This window comes from Octopus sinensis, linkage group LG2, assembly GCF_006345805.1.
Source record: "Octopus sinensis linkage group LG2, ASM634580v1, whole genome shotgun sequence".
Classification (NCBI taxonomy): domain Eukaryota; kingdom Metazoa; phylum Mollusca; class Cephalopoda; order Octopoda; family Octopodidae; genus Octopus; species Octopus sinensis.
In genome coordinates this window covers 46,341,176-46,364,217 of record NC_042998.1, presented here as the reverse complement: position 1 = coordinate 46,364,217, position 23,042 = coordinate 46,341,176, and the positions used below count along the sequence as shown (strand labels likewise).

General features: G+C 38.5%; 1 protein-coding gene across 1 annotated transcript in view; it reads left to right on the top strand.

The window, feature by feature from the left end:
• Nucleotides 1-17,336, top strand: part of LOC115224585 (retinoic acid receptor RXR-beta-like) — a 29,816-nt gene extending 12,480 nt beyond the window's left edge. The window contains exons 6-10 of the mRNA XM_036500731.1: nucleotides 1,273-1,399; nucleotides 4,416-4,957; nucleotides 7,899-8,291; nucleotides 13,780-13,950; nucleotides 16,925-17,336. Of these exons, the coding sequence (XP_036356624.1) occupies nucleotides 1,273-1,399; nucleotides 4,416-4,957; nucleotides 7,899-8,291; nucleotides 13,780-13,950; nucleotides 16,925-17,166 (1,475 nt within the window). The 3' untranslated portion in view covers nucleotides 17,167-17,336. The remainder of the gene's footprint in view (nucleotides 1-1,272; nucleotides 1,400-4,415; nucleotides 4,958-7,898; nucleotides 8,292-13,779; nucleotides 13,951-16,924) is intronic.
• Nucleotides 17,337-23,042: the final 5,706 nt, after the last annotated feature.

Here is a 23,042-nt window from a genome sequence, read left to right as displayed (position 1 = left end):
GTTGATGCCAGATAACATTGAAAGTCAAAGGTTTTGGAGTGACATCTGGAGCAAAGACAAGGAACACAAGAAGGATGCTGAATGGTTGCAAGAACTGAAACAAACAGTAGTCTGTCCAAAGCAGGCAGAACAGTCATTTTCAGTTAGGGAAGTGAAAGAAATCAGAAAAAGAATGGGCAACTACAAGGCCCCGGGACCAGATGGAGTTCAAGGCTACTGGATCAAAAGATTTGGTGAATGTCATGCACGAATAGCTGCACAACTCAACACCTTGTTAAATGCCGACCAAGTAACACCAGAGTGGTTGACAATGGGTAGGACAGTGCTGTGCTTGAAAAACCGAAAAAGTCGATACGGTAGACAATTATAGGCCGATATCCTGCTTGCCACTTATGTGCAAATTATTGACTGGAATAGTTGCAGAGTCCTGCAACATGAACATAAGGGATGCAAACGTAAGTGCGGTAAACATAACTGTACTTAGAGACTGCAAGAGGAGGAAAACTAACTTAATCATGTCATGGATCGATTATCGTAAGGCGTATGATATCACCCCACATTTTTGGATTATGGAATGTATGAACTTATTTGGTATTGCATCGAATGTTGAGCGATTGCTTGGAAAAAGTATGGCGAAGTGGAGGACGGAACTGACAATATATGGAAGAAGTTTAGGGACGATAGAAATCAGGAACGGCATCTTCCAAGGGGACTGCCTGTCCCCACTGATCTTTGTTCTGTGCATGATATCACTAACACTAATTCTGAGGAAAGCAAAGGTTGGGTGTGTATTCAAGAGCCGCCAGCAAAAAGTCAACCACTTGTTATTCATGAATGACCTTAAACTTTATGGTAAAGATGAATCTCAAATAAGTTCCCTCATAGATACAGTGTATACTTTCAGTGCTGATATCAGAATATCGAATTTCGAGAACCAAAAATCCCATATGAAATGCGGCAGGATTCGGAAGGATAGTGACAATGTTTGAAGGTTTACATTGCATTTGTGCATTATATACTATGTCGACTTGTATGCCGAAAATACGTATCCCTGAGCTTATGGCATCAAAATCATTTAGCAATTGGTGGCGATTGAAAATATTGTGACTTCAGATACAAAATAATCAAATAGTTGTTAGACTTGATATGACAAAAATAATTGTTAATTTCTATTGCTATGCAAAATCTCTTTAAAAAAAGACTACCATCAGAGTTGTCAACAGCTAAAGGTTGCTTCAAAATAAATACATTATCGTTATTGTTTAATTCCAGCCGTTCAACATGAAAGGGCTCCAAGATCTTACCAACAACGATACTCGGGTCCAGAAGAAATCAGAAGACACAATGAAGAAAACCAAGTACCATTTGTCCCTCTTACAAAAATTCTGGACCACCCAAGGTTTTTATCTACAATTTTATTTTAGACAATGTTCAATTATAAATATATGAAAATTATAATTATTAGTTCTATCATTTTCTTTGTATGTATGTACGTATGTACATATGTATGTATGTATGTATGTATGTTTGTATGTATGTTTGTATGTATGTATGTACGTACGTACATACATACATGCATACAAAGAGTTAGTGATCGAACATGTGTATTATTCACATGTATTTTTCTTTATCTCTGGATCTCTTTAACTATTTCCTTTCTTCCACTCTTGCTCCTCTTGTCTGAACTTTTCTCTGCTTATCCGACAAAAACTATGCCCAAAACGTCATATTTTTATTCTTAACTTTCTCTTCATTACTTTTTTCTAATAATATTAAGTGTAAACGTCCCTTGGACATCTATCGTTTTTGTATTTGAATTCATCTTTTGTTATTGATGTACTTATGTATTTATATACATACACACACATATACGCGCGTGCGCGCAACCACACACACACACATATGCCTCCTCGAGATTGCTAAAAGATCAAGTGAAAATAATGTTAGTGTTAGCAAACAGCCCTGCTTGACTTTATTGCAACATTAAACTATGTAGCGCTGAGTTTCGACTGCGTAACTCGAGGCCTCCTATGAGTGTGTAGGAAATCGAGTATATGAGTAAACTCTTCAGGATTTCCCAGCCTTCTGATTGCCTGACGCGGACTCAACTGGTTTACTGTATCGAATACCTTCGTGGAGTCAATAACGACCATATCCATCTCACCTGAATCTAACAGAATACGATATTCGTGATGCTTCTCCCTTTCTGAATCCACATTGAGTTTCAGGCGCAAATAGTGATTTTCTCACTTTATTGAGCAACGCTTCTCTACTTGCTATAGTGGCAAGATCTTGGCTGTTATTTTTTCAGGTCAAGCGACTATGTTGAAATTTCTTCGTTAGTTAGTTAGCTTGTTAGTTAGTCAGTCAGTTAGTTATCGACAATAGATATTAGACCATGTGGGATCTACAATTTTCATAAATAGCGACTTAACTTAAGGATGATTATCTCTCATTCTTATTACATGTTACACCATCAAAGTGAAACTCCACTAGCCAATCTGAGTTGAAAAGACAACCTTTATTGTAAGATTTTGATCGTTTGTACGTTCTTAATGATGAACAGAAAGCATATCCGCATGAAAAATAACATTCAAGTTAGTGTCATCATATTTATTTTACTGAGGTAGAATACTAACTAATTAATGAAATATTCCTCAATCATTAAGATCATTTTCGACTGATGTACATTACTGTATATCAATCAATATAATGATTATCTTATCAATAATCTGGTATGCACGAAGAAGGTTATACGTCGCTGATGAGGTTTTAATAAGACCGAAACGTGTCAAGTGTTGTCAACCCTACTTGCTGAAATCAAATTAAAATGATATTAACCCTGAGATAATGTTATTTGATTAATTAGTTTAATTAACTAGTTAATTAATTAATTAGATCGCCATACATTCATAAGATCATTGTATGCTGAGATTCTTGCACCCTGAATCATTTGATTTTTTTTTATCTTACATACGCTACGTATCTGGTAAGTGGCTGGATGGCGCATTCAGTAGCGGAATCGTACTACAGAAGTCAATAAAATAAGTATTTCTTTCCGCTACCTTTTACTTGTTTCAGTCATTGGACTGCGGCCATGTCAAACACGCTGCCCCTAGTACTTACTTTTCTAAGTCCGGTATTTATTCTCTCAGTCTGTTTTATTGAACTGCTAGATTACGGTGACGTAAGCAAACCTACACCGGTTGTAAAACAGTAGTAGGGGACAAATATAGCACAAAGATATATATATATATATATATATATATATAATATATATATATATATATATATATATATATATATATATATACGAGAGGCTTCCACAATTTGCCAACCAAATTCACTCACAAGGCATTACTCAAGATGCCACGCAATGTGATTGAACCTAAATGTTGCAAAGCGAGCTTCTTAACTACACAGCCATGTCTATCAATCGATGAAATAAGAACGGGGCAAGGGGATTAATATAATTGAAAGTACGGGTTCTTGAAGGGCCACAATCCAGTGGGTGGGACTGGTAAAAGAATAGAAGAATTAAAAGAATACTCTTACATTCCGTAAGGCGGCGAGCTGGCAGAAACGTTAGCACGCCGGGCAAAATGCGTAGCCGTATTTTGTCTGCCGTTACGTTCTGAGTTCAAATTCCGCCGAGGTCGACTTTGCCTTTCATCCTTTCGGGGTCGATTAAATAAGTACCAGTTACGCACTGGGGTCGATATAATCGACTTAATCCGTTTGTCTGTCCTTGTTTGTCCTCTCTGTGTTTAGCCTCTTGTGGGCAGTAAAGAAATAAGAATCGGTAGAACGTCAGATAAAATGCTTAGCGTCGTTTCCTCCGTCTCGTTAGGTTCTAAAACTAAATCCCGCCAAGGTCAACTTTCCTTTTCATCTCTTCAGGATCAATAAAATTAAGTACCAGTCAAGTACTTAGATCGATGTAATCGGCTTTCTCCCTACCTTCAAAATAGCTAGCTTCGAACCCTGCAACGGACCGGCGTCCCGTTCAGAGAGAATATTGAATCTCGATCATTTAACCCGGGTTACCGAGCTTACGATTCCTAAGGCGCGAGAGAAAAAAAAAGCATAACAGCAAGCTTGACAATGAGAAGTCTCTTAACCCCTTGGGGGTCGTTGGGGCGCTGCAGCCATGCAGTGTATATAGGGCGAGAAAGTCATGTGTAGCCCATCCTTCTCCAGGCTAAAGTGGACTGGAGCAACGTGAAATGAAGTGTTTTGCTCAAGAACACAACGCATTGTCTGGTCCAGGAATCGAACCACAATCTTACGATCATGAATCCAGCATCCTAATCTCTGAGCCAGGCGCCTCCACGTTTGGATTCTCAGATCTTCAGTTATTTGTTTTGGGACGATTTTTAGTTGCTTGTATTTTTTTTTTTTTTTGTTATTTGTAGATTGGATTATGCCCAGTTTCACCAGTACAGCACCCCAGTCACACTGCACCCTGAATTACCCGGTTACAATCCAGGTCAAGTGTTTCAGCCAATTACAATCCAATTAGCCGACCAAAATAGCCGCGCAGCAACTGCAGCTTTTCTCCACCCTCACCACCATCATCATCCATCACATCTACCCCATCACTACCCGAATCACTTGTTACAGCCAGGTACTACACCCAGTGGAGAAATAGGCTTCCGACCAGCAATAGTAAAAATTCCGTCTGGGGAACCAAATATACGCGGAACTGGTGGAGGAGGAGGAGGGGGAGCGGGTGGAGGAGGCGATGGAGAAAGAGGAGGAGGGGGAAACAACAGTGGTGGAGGTGGTGGAGGTAGCGGTGGCAGTGGTACTGGTAGTGGCGGTGGCGGTGGTGGCAGTAGAAATGAGAACAGTAACGTCGACTGTACCATCAAAGAAAACTGTTCGTCACGCGTTTCTGGAGAATGTTCCACACCGACGCATCTGAAACGCGAAAAGACTGAATCAGACAGTACAGGTAAATTGATTCACACTTTTTTTTAATGACTGATGATCATCACAATAAACTTTAAACTCATCTTGTCTTGTTCTTTTTATTATTCCTGAGTTGCATTAGATTTGGTCTGTTATTACGTGAAGAGACAAAATTGCATCGTGCTAGAGTCACTGTAGCCATTAAAAATACACACGTACTGTTAAATTCACTTTCACTCAATGGTTATTATTTTAAATAATATTTCCTACTAATGTTCTTGGAGCAGACATCTAGGCCGTAGATGTACTCAATTTCTTATGAAATATATCATTATTGGGCCAAACAAGGCGGCGAGCTAGCAGAAACGTTAGCACGCCGGGCGAAATGCGAAGCTGTATTTCGTCTGCCGTTACGTTCTGAGTTCAAATTCCGCCGAGGTCGACTTTGCCTTTCATCCTTTCGGGGTTGATAAATTAAGTACCAGTCATGCACTGGGGTCAATGTAATCGACTTAATCCCATTGTCTGTCTTTGTTTGTCCACTCTATGTTTAGCCCCTTGTGGGTAATAAAGAAATAGGTATTTCGCCCGTCTTTACATTGTGAGTTCAAATTCCACCGAGGTAGACTTTGCCTTTCATCCTTTCAGGATCGATACATTAAGTATCAGTGGAACACTGAGGTCGGTGTAATCGACTAGTCCCTTCCCCACAAATTTCAGGCCATATGCCTTTAGTACTCTTTACTCTCTCTCTCTCTCTCTCTCTCTCTCTCTCTCTCTCTCTCTCTCTCTCTCTCTCTCTCTCTCTTTCGTCAAGCTGTTATTTCCACAGTTCACATCGTTTAACGAACTGAACCCATGGATCAAGTGTAGACCGAAGTTGGGCATGTGGCATGTAGAGTGCCATCAGGCACTCGTGCTTCTCTCTAAATCGAGCAACGCCGGTGGCGGGGTTACTACCTCGTTCTTCTATAGAGGGTTAGTAGAGTTTAAGTGTGACGACGTCCTGGGAGAAACTCTGGGCTTCGACGAAGATCAACTGGCCAACCTGTTCCAAAGAACATTCGGTCCGGGGCCTATGGATAATTACCAAAAGTCCCTGGCCTGGCAATGTTACAGAGGAGCTTTACCGGTTCGAGATAAGCTCTTTAGACATGGGTGTGCACCCTCGCCGGTTTGTGCAAGATGTGAGAGGGACAGTGAAACTGTCCTGCACGCGATTGTGCAATGCCCCAAGGTGACTGAACTCTGGGCTTATGTCGAACACCTGCTGTCGCATTCGAGAAGAGTACAACTGTCGAGCGAATCTGTAATTAAGATAGTTCCGCCGACCTCCCTGAATCCCTATTCAGGAGCGAGCCTGTTTTCTCTCGGTAGTTGCTATGGCGAAAAAAGTAGTGTGGAAGACGAGAGTAAAAGGAATTGCAACAGGCATGTTTATCTCCAATCTCGAGCAAATCGACTTTTTCGTTTTCCACATGAAACGAAAAATAAGGCTGGAGAAGAAATGCCTGTCGCAAAGTGTGTTTCGTAAAAGATGGAAGTATATAGCAAGTATGTTGCGAGTGAAAGAACCTGTTTAATCAAGAATGTGAAAAAGGAGAAAGCAAAGTCTTCAGTGTGAGTATGTGGTTTGTGGGGTCAACCGCGTCCTCCGCTTCATTTTTTTTTATTCACTCATTCTCATTTAATTGTATATATTTTAATTGTTTGTTTATTCATACGTTTCGTCTCATTCGATACCCTAACCCCAACGTTTGTTTTGTCCCCTCTTTTTCTCAACCTCATGGTGAATAAAGAAATACTCTCTCTCTCTCTCTCTCTCTCTCTCTCTCTCTCTCTCTCTCTCTCTCTCTCTTTCACTCTTTTACTTGTTTCAGTCATTTGACTGCGGCCATGCTGGAGCACAGAATTATTATTGGGTCAAGTAAGGCGACGAGCTGGCAGAATCGCTAGCACGACTTTGCCTTTCATCCTTTCGGGATCAATAAATTAAATACCAGTGAAACACTGGAGGTCGATGTAATCCACTAGTCCAGTCCCCTCCCTACAAATTTCAGGCCTTGTTCCTTTAGCAAAAAGGACTTATTGGACCAAATAAGGTGGTGAGCTGACAGAATCGTTAGTGCATTAAACAAAACGCTTAACAATATTTCTTCCGGTTCTTTGTGTTCTGAGTTAAAATTCCGCCAAGCTCGACTTAGCCTTTCGTTCTATCGGGGTCGATGAAATAAGTACAAGTTGAACGCTGGGGTCATTGCAATCGACTTAGCCCTTCCTCGAAATTTCTGACCTTCTGCCAAAAATTTAAAACCCGTATCTAGAATAAATTTTGTTATTGTTTATATTTGATAAGTACACGAGAAAAACTGAGCATGAGATAATAAGAATTAATAAATTCTATGCATGGAATTATCTCTAATCTATAAATCTGCATTCATAGCTCTGATAAATACCCCAGTTTGCCGAAGCACTACTTTGTGGTTGGGCTGCTGTTCACCTCTTTCTTTTAAATCATAACTTTAATATTGCTTAAGAACAATGCTAAATTTAAAATAAGGCTAGCGATAACTTGGGTTTGATGAAATATGCAAAAATTGTCATTGTACCCCAAGAAACCAGTATTGCTTCATAATTATCGAACCTACATCAGACACAGAAATTCAGTTTCCATTTTCTTTTTATTAATTTTTTTGTTGTTTTTGTTTTAGAATCTAGGTTAACACGCAGGATAATGAAATCTTACGTAAAAATAAAATGTTAATTCCAGAGAAATGATTGAAGTATTGTAAAAATACTTCCCTAGAGTGTCTACAATTCTCTGCAATTTTGATTATGTAACTGTGAGACAATTTATAAATTTTGTCAATAAATTTGGATTCTTTTGTCAATAGAATTTATTTACAATTCTCAATTCTTTTCTCCTTAAATAAACTGAAAACTAACACACCATTTTGTTTCGTCTTTGCATGGTTTTTATTTAGAATCTTCTGGAGGTACTTCACAAGAGAATTCAGTTAGCACTACAACATCTATCCATCCACCGACAACCCTAAATGGTAACCAGCCCCAGGCATTTCCTTACAAAATGATCCCAGCGTCCGCCGTAAATATGAATCCTTCATCGTACCAACCACCGTTTGGCATGTTAGCTAACCCCCTCGCTGGAGGAGACCAACATTTTTATGTCAATAATTCCGGTGTAGAAAGCGTCTACGAAACAGCAGCACGTCTCTTATTTATGTCGGTGAAATGGGCGCGAAATATCCCGTCATTTCTTCAACAGCCATTTCGCGATCAAGCAATTCTTTTGGAAGAAAGCTGGAGTGAATTGTTCATCCTTAGTACGTCACAATGGTCAATGCCAATCGACATTGGTAAGTAAATATTCTTTAGAATAAGGATTCTCAAACCGGAGTCCGTGTACCCCCAAAAGTATGCAAGAGAAATACGAGGGTATGCGAGATTTATAAAAACATTTTAATCTTTAAATATAATCTACTACTTATCAATGATGCATCTTCGGATTCGGTAAATACATTTATTTTTAAAAAAAACTTCGTCAAATATAATTACCATCTTTTCCTGCATACAAGTTTACGTAGTGTATAAGTGTAGTGTAAACATTCAAACATTGTCACTATCTTTCCAAATCCTACTGCATTTCACAGGGAAGTTGTGGTTCTCCAAAGTCATCTTGCCTGTAAATTTTGGTCTAAAAATTTCGATTTGTAATGCTGAAAAGTATGATAATAACAGATAATATACGTTGTCTACATTGTCCGTTTCATGAGATGTGGTTGCATGGCTTAGTGTGTTGCATTCATCATAAGATTATGATTTCGATTCCTAGACATGACGATTTGTTGTGTTCTTGAGCAAAACATTTCATATCACGTTACTCCAGTCCGCTCAGCTGGCAAAAACGAGTAATGCAGGGACGGCCGCCGTCCCGTCCGGGAGGGTGAGGAATATACGAGAAGGTATTGAAAAGTTCCTGGCTTTATGGGTATCGCGAAAAAACCTGATTGGAAGCCCAACCTTCTGAGCTCTTTTACAGGGCTTAGAAAAACTGAACGACCACTGCAATAAATGTATGAATCTGAGAGGAGAATATGTTGCATAAAATCATAATTAACTGATCCTCCTGTATCTTCTTTTAAGCAAAGCCGGGAACTTTTCAGTAATCCTCGTATACGTCACGGAATTCGAGAAACCGGCCTTAAGAAACCGGCCTTGAGAAAAACATTTTATCCACTTTTTTTATCTTGTTTTATGGTAGCCATAAAAATTATATCTATCATTGTCTGTTTTATGGTATCGTACTATATTACAATACACAGGGTTATTCAAAAAGAAGGAGCCGACTTCAAATTTATTTTTAAAACAAGCGGTAAAAGACACAAAGACATTCTACATATTTCTTGATAGGAGAAGGTTTAAAGTTTATACCTGAACATGATAAATTGAATCAAGCCTTAAATAAAATAATATTTTATTTTGTTTTAATGTTTCCTTTTGTTAATTTTATTTAAAGTTGTATAATTTTCATTTCTGTAATCCCTTAGAAAATGGCGACGCCACAAGAAAAGTCTTTTTGTGTGCTGCAGTTTGAGAAATGCGAATCGATTGTGCAAGTGCAACGTGAATTTCGCTGCCAATTCAATAAAAATCCACCTCGTCACAAGCAAATTTACGAATGCCATAAAAATTTCACAGAAAAGGGTTTCGATGTTTGTCGAGCAACACATGGTGCTCATATTGAGTGCATACTACTTTAAAATAAACTTTAAACCTTCTATCAAGAAATATGTAGAATGTTTTTGTCTCTTACAGTCTGTTTTAAAAATAAGTTTTAAATCTACTCTTTCTTTTTGCATAACACTGTTTGATTTCAAATTTTGGCATAAGGCCAGCAAGTTCGGGGAGAGGATAAATCGATTACATCGATTCCAGTACTCAACTGCTACTTATTTTATCGATCTCGAAAGGATGAACGGCAAAGATGACCTCGGCTGCATTTAAACACAGAACGTGAAGACAGACGAAATACCGCGAAGTATTTTGCCCGGTGTGTTAACGATTCTTATTTCTTTATTCCCCACAAGGGGCTAAACATAGAGAGGATAAAACAAGGACAGACAAAGGGATTAAGTCGATTACATCAACCCCAGTGCGTAACTGGTACTTAATTTATCGACCCCGAAAGAATGAAAGGCAAAGTCGACCTCGGCTGCATTTGAACACAGAACGTAAAGACGGACGAAATACCGATTTCTTTAATACCCACAAGGAGCTAAACACAGAGAGGACAAACAAGGACAGACAAACGAATTAAGTCGATTACATCGATTCCAGTACTCAACTGCTACTTATTTTATCGATCCCGAAAGGATGAAAGGCAAAGTTGACCTCGGCTGCATTTGAACACAGAACGTAAAGATGGACGAAATACCGCGAAGCATTTTGCCCGGCGTTTTAACGATTTTGCCAGCTCGCCGCCATACTATTTTACAATATATTAAACATGCAGATACGCCAACACTGCCGGACATGACGAGTACCCAAGAGGAAAATGTTTCAGAATCTCTTTTTTAGACTGTCGATTTTATTGAAGAAAACCATCTGAATCAATAAAGAACGAATCCCTCTAGCAGAGATGAAAACATTATTGTTATGTTATAACATGAATGTTTTAATGTGTCTTTTCTTTTGATTTTGGGCTGGGGGGGGGGGGTTGTGTGTGTGGTAGGGTGTTAAAGGAATAAGATTTCCGATGGTGAACGAATATTGAGAGGAGCACTGGGATTAGTCTTCAACAAGCGTCTTACAATGTAGTGCAGCCGGTTCTGAAAGAGAGAGAAATGGAAAGGGGAGAAGAATCGACCTCAGTACTTGGTTGATACTTTGGAAGGAGGAAAGATAAATTTTATATCGACAGGATTTGAACTCTGAGTGCAATGAAGCACAACGATTACTGTGAGGCATTTGTCTGAAGATCTAACGAATCTGGCAAACAACTTTCTAATGTGTGTGCGTGAATATGTGCATGTGTGTGTAGATAGATAGTTAGGTAGATAGATAGATAGATAGATAGATAGATAGATAGATAGATGGATGGATGGATGGATGGATGGATGGATGGATAGATAGATAGATTTCTTTATTGGTCACGCAGGGCTGAACACAGAAAGGAGAAAATACAAAGTAGAGCTTTTCTTTTTGGGAAGAAGAGGGGGGGAAGGGTCAAATTCCGATCAAAAGGGATCGTGAAAGAAAAGTGGGGCCGATCAATAGGGATCGTGTATTAGATAGATAGATAGATAGATAGATAGATAGATAGATAGATAGATAGATAGATATAGATAGATAGATAGATGGATGGATGGATGGATGGATAGATAGATAGATTTCTTTATTGGTCACGCAGGGCTGAACACAGAAAGGAGAAAATACAAAGTAGAGCTTTTCTTTTTGGGAAGAAGAGGGGGGGAAGGGTCAAATTCCGATCAAAAGGGATCGTGAAAGAAAAGTGGGGCCGATCAATAGGGATCGTGTATTAGATAGATAGATAGATAGATAGATAGATAGATAGATAGATAGATGATAGATAGATAGATAGATAGATAGATAGATAGATGATTTATTTTCGAACGCAGAAACGCCGTTAGAACAGATGAAATATTTGGTAAATTACCCTTACAAAGTGGAAAAATTTGTCAACATATACGTGTGTGTGTGTGTGTGTGTGTGTGTGTGTGTGTGTGTGTGTGTGTGTGTGTGTGTGTGTGTGTGTGTGTGTGTGTGTGCGTGCGTGCGTGTGTGTGTGCGTGCGTGTGTGTGTGAAGACTCGCGGCTTAATGTTTAGAGTATTCGATTCACGATCGTAAGGTTACGAATTCGATTACCGGCAGCGCGTTCTATCTTTGAGCAAGAAGATTTATTTCATGTTGCTGCAGTCCACTCAGCTAGAAAAATGTATAGTACCTATTTTTCAAAGGGCAACCCTTGTCACATTCCGTGTCACGCTCAATCTCCCTGAAAACAACGTTAAGGGTACGCGTGTCTGTGGAATGCTCAGCCACTCTGCACGCTGATTTCGCGAACAGGCTATTCCGTTGATCGGATCAACTGGAACACTCGTCGTCGTAACCGACGGAGTGCCAGTTGGTTATATATGCTTTTATTTTACTATTTCAGTTTTTTTTTTTCTTGGACTGCAGCCATGCTGGGGAACCACAGCATGGCCGCAATCGAACGACTCCAGTACTTATTTTTCTTAAGTCAAGTACTTATTCTATTGGACCCTTTTGCTGAGCTGTTAAGTTACGAGAACGTTAACAAATCAATTCTGGTTGTCAGGTGGTAGCGGGGGATAAACACAAATATATAGATTCACACACATACACATGCATGAATATACGAACGTATGTATGCACGCACGTATATACGACAGGCTTATTTCAGTGTTCGTCTACCAAATTCACTCACAAGGCTTTGGCCGAAGGCGCCACGCAGTGAGATTGAATCTGGGATGCAGACTTTTTACCACTGAGTCACGCCTATATGGATTACCCATTTACAGCTTAGTGGACTGGAGCAACGTAAAATTAATTGTTTTGCTCAAGAACACAACGTACTGCCCGACCTGGGAATCGAACCCACGGTTTTGTGATCATAAATACAATACCCTAACCATTAGGCCACGTTCTTTCACATAGTCGAGCTTGATCTGGTGTTCAATAACAACTGGAATGCTCAACAACTTAATAGTGATCCTTCTCATAGTTCCTGCATTATCTGTATTTGATGTTCTTGTTATTTATGGTTTATTTAAGAAAAAACCGCGCCCATGTCCTTCACAGAACTTCCCCCGACTATTTACTGCGTTTGATGTTCAATTATAAACATCTGTAAATCGATGTAAGAAGGAAACAAAAACACAGGAGCTCTGAAGAAATTCTAGATGGAGGGTTGACATCTGGAGAAGTGCGGTGCCTGTATGGAGGAAGCTTAAGGAAAACGTAAGGAGAGACAGGTGTGCTTATGGACTTCAATGAAAGCTATATGCAACTGGCTAGTTCAGAGGAACAAAAGTTGCTGCAGATGCGATAAAAAGGTACAGAGAATTAGGACACGCTGTATCTAAGTGAAAGAGAGATTTTAGTATCTTAGGGAATTAGCTTTTGTCAATGAGTCGGATGGTTTTCTTTTTGTTTTCGATTCTTCTATGCAATTTAGGATGTGGGTTGGAAAAGAGGAGCCAAAACAATTACTGCTAGGCGTTTGTCCGATGCTCTAATTATTCTATCAATCAACAAACTTCTACAGAGATATGATTCTTTAGAAGAATACTGAAGATGTTCTATGTGAATAGAGTGACAAAAACTGAGTTCCTTGGACAAGCAAAGACCACAAGAAAGATTCTCAATAATATAAGGAGACAAAAAACTTGGTTCTTTGGACACTAAATGAGAAGGAAAAGCCTTGAACAGTTGGTGACAGCTAGGAAACTGAAAGGAAGAAGAAATCAGGGAAGAGAGAGAGGTGGAGATATTCGATGGTCTTACCAGCTGGCTTTCAGAAAGACGGGCAAAATACGGTGCTTAGTTGTGTAGGGAACTAAAAGGCATTGATTTCTGACGCTTGTAGGTATGGCGCATCAGGAGAGCAAGAGAAATAGAGAAAAGGGAAGCGATAGAGAGAGAACGAGTGAGAGAGAGAGGAAGCTGGAACAGACATTGAAAATAGCTTTTCTATGATGATAATAATTACCCCTCCATAATTTTAACTTTCATAATTTTGATACCTTCAAATATTCCACTGTTTATTAAAAAGCCAACTGATAATATCTTTTTATTGTAGCCTCATTATTAACAGCTAATGGTTGGAGCTTGGACACGCAGCATGCAGAGAAAACAGCTTTCATGATGACGCAGCTCCGACTGCTTCAAGATATAATCAATCGCTGTAACGAATTACATGTTGATGCAACAGAATACGCATGTCTTAAAGCAATAACTCTGTTCCGTCCAGGTAAGGTTAAACATCAATCTTTCGCTCTTTCGACCAGACTATCGGATGTTCTTATACACCGCTGGTCACAATGCACTTCCTCGCGTTGTTGTAGCTTTCGAGTGATGCCATTCTGCTGGCTAAGCGGACGGACCAATATTCACCTTGAACAAAATGCGATTTTGCAGCTGAGTGGACTGGAGCAACGTGAAATAAAGTGTTTTGCACAAGAACACAACGCACCACCAGTCTGAGAATCGAAACCACGATCTCGAGATCGTGAGTCCAACACCCTAACCACAAGGCCACGAGCTTAATAGTTAAACATAAGATCCGTATATTCCGTGAATCATCAGAAGCACCACTGAACGCATTTACTTTTCATATAGTAATTCATAGATTTATTTGAGGTTTAACTCGTTGCTTCTTTCAAGCTGACAGTATATATTTCATCTCAGCATTGTAATATAATGAGACGATCATAAATTATATTGTGTCACTGCTCCTACTGCATAGGGACCAGAATTTGGCCGGGTAAAGACAGTGGCGATCCGTATAATAACTCCGCGGGAGATAATCCCAAGTCCTCTTTCACGAAGGAGCGACAACCTAAAAGAACGAGAGGCAAGTACTCGCTCCACCTTTGAGGATCAGAGTATGCGCGGAAAGATGCTTTTTATTGTCTGTGAAAGCGTTCGACTATATCGTTCGAAGCTGGGTGGCAGCTAGTCGTACAGCTATGGCGAACTCCCAGGATAGCAGAAAGTTGGTTGAACAGCCATAATTCAAAGTGATTTCCACGATCCGTCGTAATGCGTAACGGAACACCAAAGCGGGAAATCCAGTCTGAGTTGAGGGCTTGTGCCACGGATTCAGCACTAATGTTGGCAAGAAGGATGGCTTCACGCCAACGCGAAAACCGATCAATGCAGGTAATGATGTATGTGAACCCGCGGCTAGGTGGCCAAGGCCCAACTAAATCGCTCCAACTTCATACTGCAGTAATCTGTGCTGGCTCAAACATTGAGTGTCGATAACACTGTGTAACGCATTTTTGTCCTTGGGTAGCAACTGTTATTTCCTATTCGCTCACCCAAAGAAAGTATGAAAAATAGTTAATATTTCCTTCAAACTTTTCTTTTCTTACATTTATTCAAATTCCAAAGAATTCCTCTCAACATAAGGCTATGATGCTCCTTGACTACTCCTCATGATTAGAGATGTACATATTGTCAGCCACTAAAGGACATGCTCGAGTGGTTAAGCTCAAGCAACTGACAAGCAAATCTGTGATATTGAGCAGAATATTTGCTATAACGATAACCCTGCTTCAGCAACTCAGCACTGAATAAGTCTGAAATGTAATGGGAAAATAGGTTAGTTTCTAAACATTGAGGTCCGGGTCACAAAAGCAAAGTTTGAAGAGAATAATAATCATTAGCTTTGATTTCTAGATAGAAGCAAATAGGAAATAACACTTACTGATCAAAGACAAAAAAAAAAAATTTGTGACACAGTGAATGATTTCATCGAGTGTGTGATTTTACTCAAGTAAGCTCCACTCAAACATTTATAGTGGTTTTTCGACACTAACATTCGAAAATTGACAGCTCATAAATAGTGATTAATGTTCATTCCGTCAAAATTGGTAATTGAAAATAATAATAATAATAATAATAATAATAATAATAATAATAATAATAATAATAATAAATGCCCTGGTGCGGTACCAGGCAGTGGCTCTCGTGGCTTCTGATCTTAACTGATTGGGAGTGTTATCATATACATTGTTTTATCTTGGTATAAAAGATGGGCTACAGCAAATATTCTGCTCAATACCACAGATTTGCTTGTCAGTTGTTTGACCTTAACCAGTTGAGCATGTCTCTTAGTGGCTGACGATATGTGCATCTCTGATCATAAGCAGAAGTAGTGGGGGAGCATCATAGCCATGTGCTGAGAGGGATTCTTTGAGGTTTGAATAATCCACCTTTGGAAACATGGGTGTTTCGTTCAACATCCTTAAACAATCCTTATTCAGGGACCTTTTGAGCGGGATGGGCTACTCGACCAGAAGAAAATTCTAACTGGGCCCCACCTGCAAGGTCATGCGCTGTTTATTTTGATATGAGATCACCATGTCGCGCACACATGGTTGTGATGCATATGCCTAGTGTACTCTTATCAGCCGGGTAGTCATGATGGGTATACTGGGCTTCGTATATTTTACCCCAGTGTCACTTTGATGGCATGCACTGGTCTCTTACTCAATAATAATAATAATAATAATAATAATATAATAATAATAATAATAATAATAATAATAATAATACCGCTTCCTTATTCCGACGGTGGTTACTGCATAAGCTGAAAGTAATAGAAATCCCTCCCTTCATATATCTGAAGGAAAATATATTACTTTTCCCCCAGTTACACGACGAGTTGTTAGAACGCAAGAACACTCAAATTCAAATTGGTTAATAGATTCCCAAATTCTGTTGCAGCCAAACGTGTGTGCGTTCTGCATGAGGCGTCCCTTGTCTTTGCCGCCCTGTCTTCAGGCCTTCAAGCTTATACAGGCTTATATAGAAAACCCCAAATTGCCGACCCTATAAAAGCGTCGCCTGAAAAGCGAACCTCTTCCACCCCAACTACTCTATTGGTGGATGTGTGTGATTGTGTGTGTGTGTATGTATGTGTGTGTGTATGTATGTGTATGTGTGCGTGCGTGCGTGCGTGTGTGTATGTATGTGTATGTGTGCGTGCGTGCGTGCGTGTGTGTGTGTGTGTGTGTGTGTGGTGTGTGTGTGTGTGTGTGTGTGTGTGTGTGTGTGTGTGTGTGTGTGTGTGTGTGTGTGTACGTGTGCGTGAGTGCGTGCGTTATTGATAGATTGATGGATGAGTAAATGGATGGGCGGATAAATCTAAAAGAAAATCGCTATCTTCAAATGATGTATGCTGACATTTTTTTTTTTTTTTTTGATATCTTTCGCAGAGGTTCGCGGACTACGAGATTCAAAACAAGTTGACCGTCTCCAAGACCAAGCTCAGTTAATGTTAAGTGACTACACTTCAAGACATCATTCTTCCATGCAGCCTCGCTTTGGCAAATTATTACTGCTGCTCCCTAGCATAAGGATGATAAACCCACGTTCCTTAGAAGAGTTATTCTTTCGTAGAATGATCGGTAATATACCGATCGAGCGGCTCTTGTGTGACATGTTCAAGTCGAGTTAAGGAATTAGTTGATATACGTAGGAATCCTTGACAATGTCGTTGTTTATAGAATTTTTGTTTTGTTTTGTTTTTTACATTGCAGAATGGGGCCGTTTTCAAATAACAATTGAAACTCTTTCTGCTCTACCAGAATTTTCAGTCGAACAAAAACAATTTGAATTCAAAGACAGCAAATATAAAACATTTTTTAACTGTTTTACTATTTGGAATTGAAATTTTTTCAAATAAAAACATTTTTATTTCCTTTGTTTAATGTACAAAACATCTTCAAATATAACTTCAGATTATGAATAATTTAATTTATGAAAATTATTAAAGAATATACTGTAATAAAATCATTTAAGAAAGATCAAATAAATTGACATTAATTGAAAGAGGAAATAATTCTGAATAAACGTTAGACCTAATGTGAAAACGGCCTTTTCTAAATTACCATTTTTGTTTTCCATTCTCCTTTCTTTCAATAAACATTACTGTTCAGTGTATATTTATGTTGAGCCTTAAATTACGTGAGAAAGATTACTAAACATAACTAGGTTGAGACGCTGTTATCCTTTTAACTGTGAAATTAAATTTCATGGTTATTCCAGTAATGACATTAAATGTCTACCAAAAAATTGAATTGGTATTTTCTGCAAGTTACGTTGTCTCAATAAATTTGACACATCTCGACCAAACAAAAATAGTTTCAAACATGACATTCATCATCAAAAGATTGATAGGTATATAAAACTGCTTTCTGCAGGTAAGGATAATGAAATTTTGTGTGGCTATATCTGATAAGGCGGCGAGCTGCTAGAAACGTTAGCACGCCGGGCGAAATGCGTAGCCGTATTTCGTCTGCCGTTACGTTCTGAGTTCAAATTCCGCCGAGGTCGACTTTGCCTTTCATCCTTTCTGGGTCGATAAATAAAGTACCAGTTTCGCACTGGGGTCTATATAATCGACTTAATCCCTTTGTCTGTCCTTGTTTGTCCCCTCTATGTTTAGCCCCTTGTGGGTAGTAAAGAAATATATATCTGATTTCCATTGTAAAAGGATAGATGATCATGACTTATTTTTCAGACAAGCAGCCGAAAGATTAAAACAGTTAACTGATTCCATCAACGTCTGAAAGTTGAATCACTAGTTTAATTTGTCTCTCACTTTGGTGATATCAGAAACTAGTGATTTGGACACAAATTAAAGAATCATAAATCAAATAAGGAAGTGAATGTGCAGGGTTTGGGAATGCTTCGATAATCTTAAACAGATATTATATATGGATTTCTCTTCAACAAACAGTAAATAGAGTGTTCGGCTTTAAATGCATTTTCTTGAGGAGACCCTCGGGATAAGTGTAATGACTACGATTGAAAATCTAAACTGAGCCACCATCTCACAAGGGTTTTCTTATTTCCATTAAAGCATTAACCGGACAACAGAGATAATTTATATTTTTTTTCTAATATAGACCAGGAATTTTAGTGGAAAGGAGTTAGTCGTTTACATCGACCCCACCTCTCCGCCCAGTGTTCATCTGGTACTCATTTTATCGACCCCGAAAGGATAAAATGCAAAGCCGATCTTGACGGTAACTGAACTCAGAAAGTAAAACTGGAAGAAATGTCATTGAGCATTACCCAGCGTGCTGCCCTGCAGACATAAATTATGATACTTTCAAATTCTGACTAAAGGGCTGGGTGAGTCGGTTACATCGACATCAGTGTTCAACTGATACTTTCATTGACCCCTAGAGAATAAAATATAAAGTCGACTTCGACAGATACTGAACTCAGAACGTAAAGCCAGAAGAAATACCGCTGAGCATATTGTCCGGCGTTTTGACGAGTCTTCTAGCTCACTGTCCTATAGAGATAAATAATAACGATTTCTTTTTAATAAGGCACAAAACACTCATAGTTTAGGGGTGAAGGAAAAGGAGAGGGATATTGATATATTATCCTAAGGACAACTGACATCAATATTGAGCGTGAAGCGATTGTTCATTGGCGTTTGTCAGTTTAAGATAACAAAAATTGATGTCATCCATGAGCACAGTTTAAAGAAAGAAAAAATATTCGATGATATCGACATTAATACTTCACGTGAATTTATTTTATCGATCTCGGAAGAATATAATTAAAGATAGCCTTGATATAAAATTACATAAGAGTACCTCTTTTTTACACTTTCTGATAACTAAAGGAAATAAACGGAAAAATACTCGATATCACGTCTACATATAGCCTCTTTTTGTTTTAGACGATGTATCATTCCATAACCAAAAACTGTGAATATGTTGGAATGCTTCATTATTTTTAATTTAACTGATACCATGGTTAGATATGCAGTTGACGGCGGAGATTTTTACGTCACACAACTGATTATGGTCTTTTAGAATTATACCGGATATTTTGAACAAATATCTGTTAGAATTATAGACCTTTACTCAATAGTTGATACCAATAAAAAAGAAAGCAAGTAATATGTAATGAGTTTGCAACATTTCTTCAAGTGATTAAATAACTGTTAAATATATTTTAAACTGCTGGTATTTGATTAAAAAAGATAAGCACTGCGCTTGTAGATATACGTATGAAAGAAGGGTGCATATATGTGTGCGTGCATATATATATATATATATATATATATATAAAATTTAAATAACAAGGGTGGAAAATTGAATATTAATTTGATTAATATCAATTTGACACTAGTGGCCTAGCATATTGAAAAATCTGAAGATTAAGAAAAATTATATTACATACATATAAGAGGAATGACCACTAAGTGGACATCCATTATGCTAGAGGTAGATCTCATATGGTTTATCCATATGGAGTCTACCTCTAGCATAATGGATGTCCACTTATATGTATATGTATCTCTCTTTCTCTTTCTCTTTTCTCTTTTACTTGTTTCAGTCATTTGACTGCGGCCATGCTGGAGCACCGCCTTTAGTCGAGCAAATCGACCCCGGGACTTATTCTTTGTAAGCCCAGTACTTATTCTATCGGTCTCTTTTGCCGAACCGCTAAGTGACGGGGATCTAAACACACCAGCATTGGTTGTCAAGCAATGCTAGGGGGACAAACACAGACACACACACACATATATATATATACATATATACGACAGGCTTCTTTCAGTTTCCGTCTACCAAATCCACTCACAAGGCATTGGTCGGCCCGGGGCTATAGCAGAAGACACTTGCCCAAGATGCCACGCAGTGGGACTGAACCCGGAACCATGTGGTTGGTTAGCAAGCTACTTACCACACAGCCACTCCTGCGCCTATATGTATATATATATATATATATATATATATATATATATATATATATATGGCCTGCTCGCTTAGCCAGCGGGGTGGCGTCATTCGAAGGCTAAAACAATGCGAACGCATTGTGACCAGCGATGTGTAACAACATCTGATGGTCTGGTCGGTCACGTGATATATATATATATATATATATATATATATATATATATATATATGCATATATGTGTGTGTTTACATACATACATACATACATACATACATACATACATACATACAAGCAGGTAAGTGTACAAATGAGCGAAAAAAGCGGTCAGCACTCATTGTGAAAGATAGATATACGTATAAGTAGACTGACTTTCTCAAGCATTACTTAAAGTTTCATGGATGTACATCTGAGTTATCAGATGCTGCGAGAAAGAAATGATGAAAGAAATTACCTTCCGAGAAAGAATATTTGCCTACCCTCACCCTTCGATTCAGGTCACATGGAGTTGACAGGTCAGCGGTAACAGATCTTCGTGTTTGTTGCTCCAAGTGGCAGAACGGAGAGTCTAGCGTCACCTGCTGAACTGGACTAAGGGAAATAACTGGTTAAACCTCCAACGGTAATTTATTCTTTGTTTACAAATTAACATACCGTAACGGTAATTTATTCTTTGTTTACAAATTAACATACCGTAACGGTAATTTATTCTTTGTTTACAAATTAACATACCGTAACGGTTTTCTACTTCCGGTTTGAAGAAAGATTATATGCCCGCCGCCATTAAAATCTGACTAGTCCATAAAGCTAAGCGCTTTGTGGATGCGAAACCGTTGGTCGGTCTACGACCGGACATATATCTAACTGCATGTAAATATATTACTGCTCTATACCTTGGAGTGTGCTTCTTTTTCGGATATATGATCCACTGACTATATATATATATTCCACACGGGTAGAAATATAGGAAAAATCGAAGCTGAAAAGGTACAGAGAATAGTTTAAATATTTTTTATTATATTTGAAGCTTTAACCGGTTTCACAATTTACACTGATTTTCAAAAAGTTCAAAAGAAAGACGTTTCTTATGTCGCAGTTGTCTTGCTTCTGATTAGTGTTTGAAGTTTACCCTGTTTTTATAGGGAGTTCATGGCTCAAATTCGTATATGTTTTGAATAGGATTTGATTGGTAGAGGTTAGTCAAATGATTGATCTTAGAAATTTTCATAGGTTCTCCGCTGCGTCCGTGTGTTAGTATCAAGTGACACTGTTTGACGTCGTAAGTTAAAGCTGACACAGTTGACTGAATAAGTCTAAACAATAAATGCTCTGAATGTTTTCTGTCAAGCATTTGTAGAGAATAGATACATGATTAAGTTTATAATCTTTTGTACGTTTCCCACTACGTCCGTGCGTTAGTGTCACGTGACAGTATATTTTGCGCATAAAAACGAAGGCCGACACAGTTGAGTAAACATGTTTAGGTACTCCAAATTTAATCTGTCTGGTGGGGGAGTAGGCAGGAGCTGTTTGTATGTAGTCCAATGGTTAAGATTTAAGTTGTTAGCTGTATAGCTTCCTCATGATAAGTGGCAGAATGAATTTTGTGTGAGAATTTGTGTATGTACTCTCTTGAAGTTTGTTAAGTCTTGGTTTGTACTTTTGTATGAAAGTATTTTCTTTGTTTATCCGTGTTTCATCTGTGATATTCACTGAACATAGGTAGGGTGGGAAAACCCGGAATTTGGGGAACTTAGTTTTTGTACATATGTTTATGTGACCACTCAGTGGAATCTGTCTAGTACTGGGGTCTCGTATTTGTTGTGGGCGAATGGTTGGTCTATTTCTTAGGGTAAGCTTTGTTTGACCTATGTAATCTTCATTACATCCTTGACATTTGATAGCGTACTTTAAATTCCTTAAAGGACATATAAAGTGATTTTTTAAGGTAGAAGTCTGTCCTAATTTGAATTTGTTTATTTTATCTTCAATAAGGTTGATACAGGACCCGCAATTGGGGCGACGACATTTTTTGACTGTTGATGTAGGAATTGTGGAAGGTAATATAGCGCTTGTGAGGAATTTTTTAAGGGACAGTCTTTTACTTTTGATTATTTTGTGTATTTCAAATGCTTGTTTCATTCTTGGGTCTTGTTTTAGTAGCGGGATGTTCTGGTGGATAATATCGAAAACCTCTGTGTTTCTTGGGTTGTGTGTTGTAATAAAGTGTAGATTTTTGGATGTATTTGGAGCTAAATTCTTCGATATTTATTGCTTTGGCACTTCTATTCTGTTGTCTATTAGAATTAATGGATAGTGTCTTTTAAGTAGTACTTGTTTTAGTTCCTGGAGTCTTTTATTGCGAGTTTCAGGGTTTGAGACAATTGTGCAGATTCTTCTTGCCAGATTAGAGGGGATATTATTTTTCGTGTGTCAGGGATGGCGTGAGGAGAATAGTAAGTATCGTTTAGAATCTGTTTCTTTGTAGTGAATATCTGCTTCGATGATTTTATCTCTTTTGGGGATTAGTATATCCAGGAATGGTAGTTGAGTTTTACTGCATTCCATGGTAAAGTTGATATCATTGCTTATGCTGTTGATTAGATTTTTGAAATCTACAAGTTGTTC